The sequence below is a fragment of the Conger conger genome, chromosome 5, assembly GCF_963514075.1.
Source record: "Conger conger chromosome 5, fConCon1.1, whole genome shotgun sequence".
NCBI lineage: Eukaryota > Metazoa > Chordata > Actinopteri > Anguilliformes > Congridae > Conger > Conger conger.
This window is the reverse complement of record NC_083764.1, coordinates 57,695,771-57,705,061: the sequence shown is the minus strand read 5'-3', so window position 1 is coordinate 57,705,061 and position 9,291 is coordinate 57,695,771. Positions and strand designations below refer to the sequence as shown.

Sequence of the window (9,291 nt, the reverse complement as noted above, 5' to 3'; positions counted from 1 at the left end):
CTCCTAGGTCTTGAAAGAAAATCAGCTGTCAAATCAGCTGTCAAGCCCTGCAGACTGCAGCCAGGCACTCAGGGGAGTGCTGATGGGATTCTCCCTGTTGTGTGATTAGGGAAGGGAAAGCAACCATCCCTGGTTTGTCTGGTTTAGCTGGAACTGAGTGAGAGGTCTCCGGCACCTCCAGGCTTTCCAGTACATCAGGGATCATCAAATCACGGCCCTCAGCAGCTGAGAACTGAGGGTTTTCCACCCTCCCTTTACATGGGAATCAGGTGTGAAGACATTCTGGCCAATCTACAGCACTATTTGTCCAGTTTATTACCAGGGAGAAGAGCAAACCTGGGCTGGATTTGGATCCGAGGACCAGATTTGATGATCCCAGCAGTCTCTCTTTGCCCTACCCATGTAGCCGGCATTACCTGATCACTGCCATGTCCTGTGGAGCCAGCAGAGGGCGCAGCAACACTGTGTCCACTGGGCACCTAACCTGACTGTGAGGACAGGAGACTCTTAGGACCATGGACAGTGGCAGTACAGCCTCACTCCATACACCTTACTTGACCACTGACCTGGACAGTGGCTCTACTGGACAATATCAACCTTGGATGTAATTGGGTATGCAGTTGACTACACTCTGCCAGTGCAGACATTAATAACTATATAGGCCACAACAGATAAGGCTGTGGAGTGAAGAGGGACTCAACTGGAATGAAAATACCTTGGGAAATTTGAATATAACACTGTCCTAAAAATACTACTCTTGCCTGATTTTGTGTATTCTTCATCATGTTGTCATTAAAGCTTTGTAGATTACTCCAGTATGCCATTGGCCAAGCTGCAAAGGCATGTCAGTCATGTCAGAAAATGTATTCTGTATTTACCATAGCATTTTGTAACCACCAATTAATGCATTTTGTATATATTATTGTTAACGCATCCACAATTACGGAATTGAATTACCCATTGAAACCACAAAGCACATTTTCTCCACTAGAGGTTGCAATTGTCACGGGTAAAAATGAAACAAATCATGACATTTATTTATTTTGTTTGGCTATGCAATTTCAGGGCATATTCCACAAAGCAGGATTATTGAATTAGCCAGGTAATTGCTCACTGTAAAACCTGGTCCTCTTTACTTCAGTCCATGTTCGAGTTTTAGTCAGTGCATTTTTCCAGCTAACTGAGTAATCCTGCTTTGTGGAACAGTCAATATATTACTGTTCAAGGCTGCTGTTAGAAGGAATTTTCTATATTTACTGTACAAGTGGCCACAATAGCACATTTAAAAATCTACCAATAACTTTAAAAAGCGAGTATAACATTGAGATATTAACTGAATCAGAGGCTGTACTTACAACAAATTCACTGCATGTGTCCAAGTGTTTCTAATATAATGTTAGTCTTAAGCACTCTGCATATCTAGTCTCCATTAGTGGAAATATTTCAGTTCATTTAAATGTATTTCACAATGAGGTAAAAGTTCTCTATCTGTTCTCAGATGTGTTCATTGAGCCTACCACCTTTCTTGTTGTTCTGACATGTTGCTTGTATGGACATTATACTGTACAGTAATAGGCCTACTGTTGCTAGTTTTGGAAGATGCCTGTTTGCCTATACGTCTCCAAGAACAAGTAAAGTCCCTGCGATATTATTGATAACTCCCAGGCAATGTGACGGCCACTACTGCTATCTCTTACATTCTCTGTTTCTTTTTATTCAATTTCGGTTTTTGTTGATGTCGATGTCATGACTAGCAACCAATGTCTGAGCATTATTGATGATTGACTTCTCTGCGTGATGAAAACGTGCATTTGAATATAAAAACACAACAAGAAAAGGGTACGTCTCCTTTAAATTTAAAGGGACTATTTGTCGGGGTCTCAGCACCCACACTTCACACTAGATGACGCTTTGCTCTGCTGTAAACATCGCTGACGTTCTGCTGCGTGGCTCAGAAAAGGAGAGGGTTATTATAAACGAAGACTGGGTGAACAAGGCTGTTCGCACTGAACTCGTCTCACATGCCATCATAACAACAAAGACACACGTCGGAATCCTTCTGTCCGCGGTGCAATGGCAAGAAGAACAGAAATCCCTTCATCTTATTACGGTGAGTATTTCGATAATGTGTCAATATAAGCCTCGCTAAGTTCCTTTGTGCGAGACTCCAAGCATCCGTTCTTTCATTGGCGTCCGAGAGCCTAACTGTTAGTTGACGAAGCATCGCTTTTTTTGTCACAGCCAAACTCTAAAGACGTTTAGATCACCGTTTTATCTGTCACTGTATCTTTTTGTCTCGATTGTGAAGCGCACTTTACTGATACAATGAAAAACATCTAATACTTGTTTTATGAACGTGAACAGAAACGAGCATGAAAACAATTGTCTCGCAATTTGTTCTCGTCTATCATTCTCCATGTTTGATGCACATTAGCGGAGTATTTAAATGTCTAAGTGAAATAACGAACAAGTACAGGAATTCATTCTTAAACTATAGCTGTTTTTTGTCCTCAGTCATGTCGACGTCTCGAGTGGCTAATGGCATGACTGAAAATACTGTTGGGGATGCAACTTTGTGTTGCTAAGGATAGCAAGTGCAGCTCTCCTCTGCGCGAATCTCGGCAGCCACTAAACGTTCTACAGTAGCCTATCAACGGAGAGTATTCTCACGGTGTAGAAACGCTCTTGCTCGGCGTATGGCGATGCTTTCCCATTCAAACCGTCGTCCTGTTTAGGATTGGAATGACCGTCTAATGTTTACGACGCTCAACTGTGACAATAGCCGAAAGCACGTGTAGGGTGTGGGAAAGTAAAAAGAAAAAAAATGCTTTCAGGGTCCAGTCTTTTGATATAAAGAACTGGTGCGAATCATTCGACCAAAACCTTCTGCTTATCGCCTGAAATTGTTTTCGCACGGTTTTTTAGAGAAATAAAGAGTGATTGACGCAGAGAAAAATGTGTTGAAATGAGACTAGGCTGTATTTTATCGATTGCACCAGTCAATATGCAGTTGGTCAGACTTGGAATGTCTTTATAGTGGGTTTTTTTTGTGGACAATTATGGAATCTTGTGTGAAAAGGACGCACGGAAGCACAGACATTTTAGCGCCAGAATAGAGAATGATTGGTCCCTGTGACATGGAAACGAATGCTCTTGTTTCGAGGCGCGGGGTTTCGTTGAAAATGTATTAGCCTATTTTCATTTGATTACTGATATATTTTTTTGTGGCACAACAATTTACGTGCTCAAGGTCATTCTTAAGCGACCCAATGTTTAGGGTTTAAGAACTCATAATTAACAATTCCAGACATGGAGCGCTACCTTCCAGATTGTTTTCCTTGTCACAGTTAATCACCTACAGTAGCTACGTCACGAGGTATGGTGCCATCAGTTAACCACTTACAATTGAATCAGCCACTTTTGAATATTTAAATTAGAACACCTGATTATCATCAATCACCTTAGCTAAGCATGTCGCTTTGCTTCAATGTCAGTGCTTTGCAGGTGGATATATGCCTGGAATACCACATTTTAGGCAAACGCATGAAACTAGGTGGATCTGAGTTTGAAAATGACTGATTTATTCAGTATGTTCATTTATAATTCATATGATAGTTAATCTGTTTGTTGCATAATAGTCTACTCTATTTTATCCTCCTTGTTTGCTTGAGATAGCAATATTTCACATTTTACATTGTTCATTGTTGTTGGTTTGAGATGTTAAGTTTATAAGGTGCATAACCAGATATAGCTTTTTTTACATATCTGATATCTAGCTTATTTTAGCCTTATTCAAGATCATGATTCAATCAAAACATTCTACCGACAGTGAAAATCTCATTTTGACAGCCAGGTATAATCGTTTGTATGAATTTCATAAAAAGGTAAACCGTATTCTGTAAATAGTGGCAGCTGGTTTTGCTGCTGGTCTACCCTTACAGAGGTAGTCTTCAACATTCCAGTGTCATTGCTGTTAATGAGCCTGAGTTTGCCTGAGTCAACCTGGTGTTCTTTAGATACATCTATACATGCAGTAGGTGTAGTGTTAGGAGGGGGGTGGAGTGCATGTCACTGTCACCTTCTGAAGGAACATAATTCTTCCATTTAAACAGGGCAGATCTTTTAGAGAAGAACATTATATGTCCACCAGTCTCCAGCCATCAATAAAGAATGCCCCTCCTTTTGAAATGAGACTTTAACCACTGAATCAATTACTAATATGCATTGAGGGTGCCAAAAGACATTTTCTTCTGAAAAGCCGTGTTACATTTGCAACTTTTTCACAGGGGGTGAATCTAATTAAGGATTAGGGGAAAGTATTTTTCTGGCTACATGTTTATTTGCCTCATTGATTTTAAAATGGTATTCATCAGTAATTACAAACCAGGTGAGGCAAGAGCTCAAATAAAACATTACATAAATTAAACCACATTTATTTTTGGATAACGAGAGAACCTCACTTACAGTATGCCATATTTTCTCTGCTGACAGATAAATTAAGGCTATTAAGTTTGAAATTATTGGCCTACTAATGGGGGTCACTCAACATGGAAATGTACTGCACGCAATGTGAGTTATTTAAAAGGGACATCAAATCGAGAGAGTAGATATTCAGGATCATCTTTATTAATGTTTAAGTCTTTAAATGTCTCAAATGCACTTGCAATTATTGATCTTGTTGGAATGGACTAGAAGGGTTGGTTACATTCCAAAAGGGAGTGCATTAAAAGGAATGTTCTCATCCACTTGTAAGGATGAAAAACTTAGTTTAATGACATTCAGGAAATGTAAGTGTGTGCGTGTGTATGTGTGTGAAAAAGGGATAAAGAAATGGTCTTTCTAAAAAGTACTACAGTGATCTGTCAGTACTACATATTTTAAATAATTTTTATTTTGATAATTGAAGAAAAAACAAAACAAGAATTGCTGTACAATATTCGGTCAAAGAATGGGAGAAACGTATATATCTGACCAATTTGTGATCATCTCAGCCGTAATGAATTTACAGGCATGCAACGTCAAGTTGCTTTTGGTCAGCGTTTGTACATAATTACATTCCACATTATTGTTATCAATAGACTCATTCCATGCTACATTTAACACATAATCATCTATCTTAGCGCTATCATACGATGTAATCCAAAATGGGTCAGCAGGCATTGAGATCGATATTCTTTGTGGCTCAGCATTCACATTAGCCAGTTTTTCTTTTTTTTTTAGGTTAATCTCAAGACATTAATTCCGGGAAGCCTTGCAGTCTGTTGTGTGAATTGCCTGTGAGGAAAAAGGAGAACATTTTCACAGTTGCTTTTGAATAGAACGTGGGCTACTGCATTTCAGTTTTATAACACTCCTTTTCCCCTCACATATTTTGTGACCAGTAGCACAGTTGCAATGCCTATATGTGCCCTTTATTGATTACTGCACTACACTTTGACCAAAATCTCAGACTACAACATATAATGCTGAGACGATGTGATGCTGTATTGCATGGAGTTCTCAAGATGTGGGGACTGTGTGTGATCATACTCCCATGAAATACTATGCCCTTAGAGTTATTTAGCTGACACTTTTATCCAAAGCAAATTGCAGTTGATTAGACTAAGCAAGGGCACAAGTATTGTTGTGTTGGTCAGGTGTTGCCTAAGCAGTGTTAAGTTAATGTCATTTAACTGTTCCTGGGGCTATCAGATATGAGAGTCTTAACTTTAACCGAAACCCTGAGGTGTTTCCCTGTGTCAGGCTGTTCTGTTCCGGAGACTTCTGTTCTTATGAACAACTGAGTTCCCATTACAATATATTCTGCCAAGAGATTAGCTGTCATGTTACTGTAAGTGGTTGTGAGCCCCATAGGTACACTACCCTGCTGAAAAAAACAGCTCAAGCTAGGTTTTGAAACAACTGGTAGCTGGGTGACCAGTTTAGACCAGCTCAAGCTAGGTTTTTAAACAGCCGGTTGCCGGTTGAACTGCTACCAATTCAGACAGACTCCCAGCTCTAGCTGGTTGACCAGCTCATACCCAGCTAGACCAGCTTTATGACCAGCTTAGCCATGCTGGTTGACCAGGTCATACCCAGTTTATGACCAGTTTGACAGGATTGGCATAGGTGGATTTCACGGCAGGGTTGATGCATTGCCTGGTGTGTGCAGTGTGCACACACACTGAACTGAGTAGCCTACTATCCATCTGCATTTCCTCTTTGCTGGTATCCTGATCGATGCACACAAAGAGTTCCGCGAGGTTACGTACATACAGCACCTCTGACAAGGTAGATGAAGAATTGCATGCGACTTTGAACAAAGCCTTCTCCCGAACACGACCGGCCGGTTCCCGACACGCTCCGTGATTGCCTCTGACTAGCGTGGCCGGGGCTAGGCGACGGCGCTCACTCGATGGACGTATTCGTACCTGCGTTTCCGCTACTTCCCCTAGGTACGCGCCTGGACAGTTTTTTGGTCGTTTCCCCTGACCAGCGCCAGGAGGAAATAAATGGCGGGAGTTTTCCAGGGGCATTATTTAGCCGGAACCAGCGAGCGTCACTGACAAGACTCTGAATTATGCAAGTGTCCTGGACAAACGTTATTAAGCGCGGCTTTGCTGGGCCAGTCAAAGCAGCGGGCTTGCGGGCTAGCGGGCTAACGTGGTGCCTCTGGTATCTGTGCTCCGGAGGCTCAACTTGAAGGAGACTGGGATATTTATTTATTTATTTATTTATTTATTTATTTATTTATCCATCAGAGCTAACATCACATGCTGTGGCGTCCTTCCCTAATTTCCTCTTTATATGCTGACTGGAACAGCATGCCTGTTGTACCGTACTTCGAGCCTCATTGCTGGCCTATGTCCAATTTCACTGTGCATCTCAGTGCAATTTCACCTCTTCTTGTCTGAAGATGAGCAGTCAAAATTAGTACAAGGAGGGTCGGCTCAAAAAGCAGCGTACCCTGTCGCGGAGTGAATGACTCGACATGATTTTTTTGATTTCAGTCACTTCCATTGGCACTTCATCAGGATAGACGAGCGTGGAATATGAATGGTGTTCGGGGTTGATGAGTAATTTCCCTTCTCTTCGTTGCTTTTCATCAGCAATAATAGGCCCAGATGGCGGTCGGGGGAAATTGTAAAGCTGTCACATTGTGGTGTGGTAGACATCTGCCATGATATAAAGATGATCCATTGCAGTTGTGTGAACGGGGCCCATCACTTTTCTGTGTGCTTGTGTGTGTGTGTACAGGTATGTGCAAGGTTTTGCTTGTGGGTGCATGTGTGTGTGCATGAGAGAGTGTGTTTGAGTGTGTGGGTGTGAGAGAGTGTGAGAATGTGTGTGTTTCTGAGTGGTGTATGTGTGTTAGAGAAAGAGAGTGAGTGTGTGTGTGTGTGAGAGAGAGTGTGTCTGTGAGTTTGTGTGTAGGAGAGAGAGAGTGTGAGAGTATGAGAGAGAGAGAGTAAGATTGAGAGTTTGCGTGTGAGAGAGAGAGTGTAGTGTGTCTGTGTTTGTTTCAGGGTGGGGATTAGTCTCACATACAGATTCTCTCACTGAATAATGTGCCGAATAACGACAGGCACACAAAGCAGAAAATTGAAAAGTATGAAAAGCAGTTGTTAATTTTACAATGCAACCCTTTCCTGAGAGAGGGTATTACTCAGTTAACACCCAGTATTAGGACAGGTATAATTATTTGAAGGCGTAATGGTAAGTATAGGCTCAGATATGGGTCCATCTGGAAACTGGGCCATGCATGATATGGGCTGAACTATCCATTTCACAAATCCATCCATGTCCCAGGCGGCACGGATGGTGCAGTGGGTAGCACTGCCGCCTCACAGCAAGGAGGTCCTGGGTTCGAATCCCCGTCGGCCGGGGCCTCTCTGTGCGGAGTTTGCATGTTCTCCCCGTGTCTGCGTGGGTTTCCTCTGGGTACTCCGGTTTCCTCCCACAGTCCAAAGACATGCACGTTAGGCTGATTGGAGAGTCTAAATTGTCCGTAGGTATGAGTGTGTGAGTGAATGGTGTGTGTGCCCTGTGATAGACTGGCGACCTGTCCAGGGTGTATTCCTGCCTTTCGCCCAATGTATGCTGGGATAGGCTCCAGCCCCCTGCGACCCTGATCAGGATAAGCGGGTTCAGATAATGGATGGATGGATGGATCCATGTCCCATTTCGTTTCACTATAGGGGTCTGAACATCCTTAGTAGAGGCAGTTTGAGTGGAAGGGAAAGAAATGTACACCAGACAGCGGGGGTCTAACTGCATTCAAACCCATTTACCCCTGTGTGGGAGATTAATATGTCAAAACCGATCCCTTCAGGTACTCTGTTGTGCTATTCTCACTATTCCTGATTTCTCAATCAGGTTTTAATCATGGCATTTCTCCCCTGAAGCTGCATAATTGCTCCTGGTTTTTTTTTTTTTCTTTGTTCCTGGCAGAGGCTCATAAACTGCTGATGCCATTTTCAGAAGGCAGTTTTGATCTCGGTGATCTGCGAGGCACCCGTCTGGAAAAGGCCCGCGTTGTGTTCTGTAGTGGAGCGGATGCTTATGGTTCTCTCTCCTTCATGCCCCGCTACCCTCCTTCTCCTCCCCTTCTCTCCTCCCTCCACTTTTATCCAGTGTCATCAAACTTATCCCAGCAGCCAAATACAATTCCTTTCCCACAATCTGTGCCAGGGCCAATAAAAACATTTTTTATTGCCTATTTTTCCCCAAACGTAGAATCCCCAATTATAAATGAATGCTGACCCCTGTCAATTTTTCACTGGTGCAGACATGGAACCAGACCTGGGTGAAATATCTCATTGTTTTGGATTCAAATTCTACACTGAGATTATATTAATGAGGCAAGATTAATCAAGCTCAGAAAAGTATTTGAATCCCAGACAATTACGTATTTGACTCAGGTCTGTATGGAACACATGGGGCCAGGTTCACAGACACGGATTAAGCTTAGTCCTCGACTAAAATCAATTTAGAATGGATCATTTCCATGCAAAACTCAATTTAGTCCGGGGCCAAGCTTTGTCTGTGTCCGCAAAAACCAGCCCGTGAAGTCAGTGGGTGACGGTTCCCTCTGCAGTCCCCCAGCCGTGCTGTTCACTTCCTGTGGCAGGGAAGTGACCGATTGGTGCAGCTGTTGCAGACAGACCTGATGAGGTGCTATTGCACAATGAAGGAATCAATTGAACAGAACGAATCCCTCCCTACCCCGGCTAATCCATGTCCATTTATGCATTGTCCCATGGCGCTCCTGGTCGGGCTGAAGTGGTCTAGTGAGCCTTTGGTTCAGATTAC

At 42.6% G+C, this 9,291-nt stretch overlaps 1 protein-coding gene across 2 annotated transcripts in view; it reads left to right on the top strand.

Annotated features, from left to right (window-relative positions):
* The first annotated feature begins 1,983 nt into the window (after positions 1 to 1,983).
* slc44a5a (solute carrier family 44 member 5a) overlaps positions 1,984 to 9,291 on the top strand; it is a 103,153-nt gene continuing 95,845 nt past the window's right edge. For both annotated transcript variants that reach the window (XM_061243512.1, XM_061243511.1), the window contains exon 1: positions 1,984 to 2,110. In XM_061243512.1, coding sequence (XP_061099496.1) covers positions 2,074 to 2,110 — 37 coding nt within the window. In that variant the 5' untranslated portion in view covers positions 1,984 to 2,073. The remainder of the gene's footprint in view (positions 2,111 to 9,291) is intronic.